The sequence below is a fragment of the Octopus bimaculoides genome, chromosome 22, assembly GCF_001194135.2.
Source record: "Octopus bimaculoides isolate UCB-OBI-ISO-001 chromosome 22, ASM119413v2, whole genome shotgun sequence".
Classification (NCBI taxonomy): domain Eukaryota; kingdom Metazoa; phylum Mollusca; class Cephalopoda; order Octopoda; family Octopodidae; genus Octopus; species Octopus bimaculoides.
In genome coordinates this window covers 36965823-36969058 of record NC_069002.1, presented here as the reverse complement: position 1 = coordinate 36969058, position 3236 = coordinate 36965823, and the positions used below count along the sequence as shown (strand labels likewise).

At 37.4% G+C, this 3236-nt stretch overlaps 1 protein-coding gene across 1 annotated transcript in view; it reads left to right on the top strand.

The window, feature by feature from the left end:
* LOC106877119 (nuclear hormone receptor HR96) overlaps nucleotides 1-3223 on the top strand; it is a 73866-nt gene extending 70643 nt beyond the window's left edge. Inside the window, exon 4 of the mRNA XM_014925914.2 lies at nucleotides 1990-3223. Coding sequence (XP_014781400.1) covers nucleotides 1990-2933 — 944 coding nt within the window. The 3' untranslated portion in view covers nucleotides 2934-3223. The remainder of the gene's footprint in view (nucleotides 1-1989) is intronic.
* Nucleotides 3224-3236: the final 13 nt, after the last annotated feature.

Below are 3236 nucleotides of genomic sequence, written 5' to 3'. Positions count from 1 at the left end.
AGCGGTGTTATGTAGTTCTGGGATTTAAAATAGCTAAACAAAATTACATTAATGAATCTAATTTTAGATTCTTTAGTAGCTAGAATTTTGTTGGTCATTGACATCCTCCACTACCGTCATATAATTTGTCCGTTAGGCTTTTATGCCTGTTCTTAGTTTTTCTCTTTCACGCTACAGGCTGTTGTATTACACCTTGCTTAGTTGAGCCCAACAAAAGTATACTCTGTATATATGTGTGTGTGTGTGTGTGTGCGTGCTCTCACTCATGAGGCTGGGTGAGGGTTGGCACTGTTTGCTAGCCAGGCTCTTTAGTTGCTCACTTTCATTACACTTGATCTAACACATAAAGATACCACAGTAAAGTAAACGCCTCCTGTTTTCTCCTAAAGAATGTTGTTGTTGTTGTTGTTGTTGTTGTTGTTCTTGTTGGTGGTGGTGGTACTTCTTCTATCGGTCTCTTTTGCTGAACCGTGTGCACGTGCACGTGCACACACACACACACAATGAGCTTCTTTCAGTTTCCGTCTACCAAATCCACTCACAAGGCTTTGGTTGGCCTGGGGCTATAGTAGAAGACACTTGCCCAAGGTGTCACACAGTGGGACTGAGAGGCAAATTTCTTACCACACAGCCAGGCCTGTGCCATGTAGAGCTTTCTTGACCCATTCGCATTCAGACCAGCCATATCCGGCCCAAATGTTCTACGTAACTTATGTTCAAACTGGCCAGATCCGGCCTCCCACACCAACCCTACAATGCCATTCTAAAAATAAATAATCATGTCATTGAAATCTTGAAGGCACAAGATATCACGTGATTAATTCAAAACAATATAAATAGATAAACATTACATTTGGCTGGATAATCCAAATGTAATGGGTTAATTGGCTTTTTATTGTCACAAGAGCATATGATACCAATGTTTTCCAGGTACCATATGGATGGCACCAGATATAGCTGTTACTCTGCTTTCATTTTGTTTATTGATTGCACTTGCACCCCCAACTTGAATGGTCAGCCGCTCTGTTGGGTCAACTCACTCTCTCCCCCCTCACACACACACACACACACACATTCTTCATCCTCCAGCAGTCTCTCGTAACAGCATTCCTTGCTTCTTTCTGCTGTAATTCAAAAGTATTGATTTACACTAACAGAATCAAATTTCAATTATTAGTGATTAATTTCAAAATTTGTCGAAAAATTAATTCTGATTTTTTTTTTCCAGTTTAATTAATTTAAGAAATTTAATTGATTAAACTGGGAAAAGGTTTAGCATGTTTATTTTCATTCTGTAAATTAATTAAATATGACCCAGTAATATTAATTTTTCTTAGTATCCCGAACTAACTCTTTGTAACTGTCTCCATCAAATACTATATTTAGCAAATACCAAATTGTATTCTAATGGCTTCAGCAAAAACCAGTGACACCAGTTTTTATAAAGGGTGTGTGTGTGTGTATGGAGAGAGAGAGAGAGAGAAAGGATGTATGTGTGTGTGAGAGAGATGGGTATCTGTTTGTGTGTGTTTGTGAAGAGCATATCTGTATATGTGAAAGAGAAAGAGAGAGTATGTGTGAGAGTGAGGGTGTTTGTGTGAAAGGGAGTGGGTATTTGTGTACGGCAGAGGGGTATGTGTCTGTGTGAGAGAGAGAAGGTTTGTGTGTGTGTGTGTGAAAGGGAGAGGGTATTTGTGTATGTGTGTATGAGAGAGAGAGAAAGTTGTATGTGTGAGCATATAGTCATAGAAAATACACATGAAAAATTGGAGAAATCAGAATACTTTAAGAAAATAATTGAAACAAATATGAAGTATTTCTAAGACTTTTATAGGGTAGCAATACCAACACATCTTATAAATTTGTGAATATTTTAACTGGTTCATTTCCCATTATTAGTATTGCAAAGATTATAGAATCTCTTATACCTAGACTGGAAAAAATAACTTTTCTTGGTAGATGTGTTTATTCTTTTTCTTTTTGTTTCAGATGAAACAGAGCGGAAAGCGAGAATGGCCAAAGTTTTGGAAAATCGACAGAAACGCCAGTCAACTGGCAAAAGTAGAGAAGAAGTGACATCATCTGATCAGGAAGCTTGTTCTGATTGGTCAGATTTAATGAGCAATACACCAATGAGTAACTTCAGTGACAACTCTCCAACACCTACGACAGCTTCTAATGACCCAGTCCCCATCAAAGTGGATTTGGCTTCTCTACCAAAAGAGAGAGAACTGTACCGTAAACTGACGGAGAATGAAACAGTTTTCATCAAGGAGTTAACGATGCTTTACGAATCAACCTTAGCATCTCAAGTAGATTCTTATCACAGTGAAAAGAGTAACTATTCAACCATCAACCAACTGGTGAACAATTCGGAAATTGCTGTAAGGCGTTTGATTAAATTTGTCAAGCGTCTTGATGACTTTATGCGTTTGAGTCAGGAGGATCAAATAGCGACACTGAAGGCTTGTGTTCTCAGTACAATTCTCTTGCGGTCAGTGGCATTCTACTCGTACGAGAAAGATGCGTGGATCACGACCAAAGGTGAGGTACCGACAAAGATTCTAAAAGAGGTGACCGGCTACTTCAATCTGCATGACTCTCACACTCGTTATTGTCGCAGCTTAAAGTATGTTGTACAAGACAACCACGAAGTGATGACGCTGCTACAGCTAATCATAATCTTCAATCCTGAGGGACCGAACCTCAGCAGTCGGACTTTGATCTCTGATATTCAGGACCATTACATCACGCTATTAAAACATTACCTGGAGTCAGAGTTTTCTTTCAGCTATGCCAAAGAGATATTACCATTCCTTCTACAGAAACTCGCTGACTTGAAAGATCTCAGTGAAGAACACTCAAAAATTCTTTTACAAGTTAATCCGACACAGATTGAGCCATTAATGCTTGAGGTGTTAAACCTGAAATGATAGCGCCGGGTCAATTTCTTATTTGGCCTTAATTTACTTAAAAAAGAAACAAAAAATCAATAAGTTTCATAGTATTGATTGCAATTAACTATGAAGTTGGACTGTGATCTGATAACTCATCTATATATATATATATATATATATATATATATATATATACACATACATATATATATATATATGTATGTATATACATATATACACGCCACACATACACACACACTCAAAGATATATATATATACATACACATGCACATATACATATAAATAAACATACTGACACTCACACATGTATAAGATATA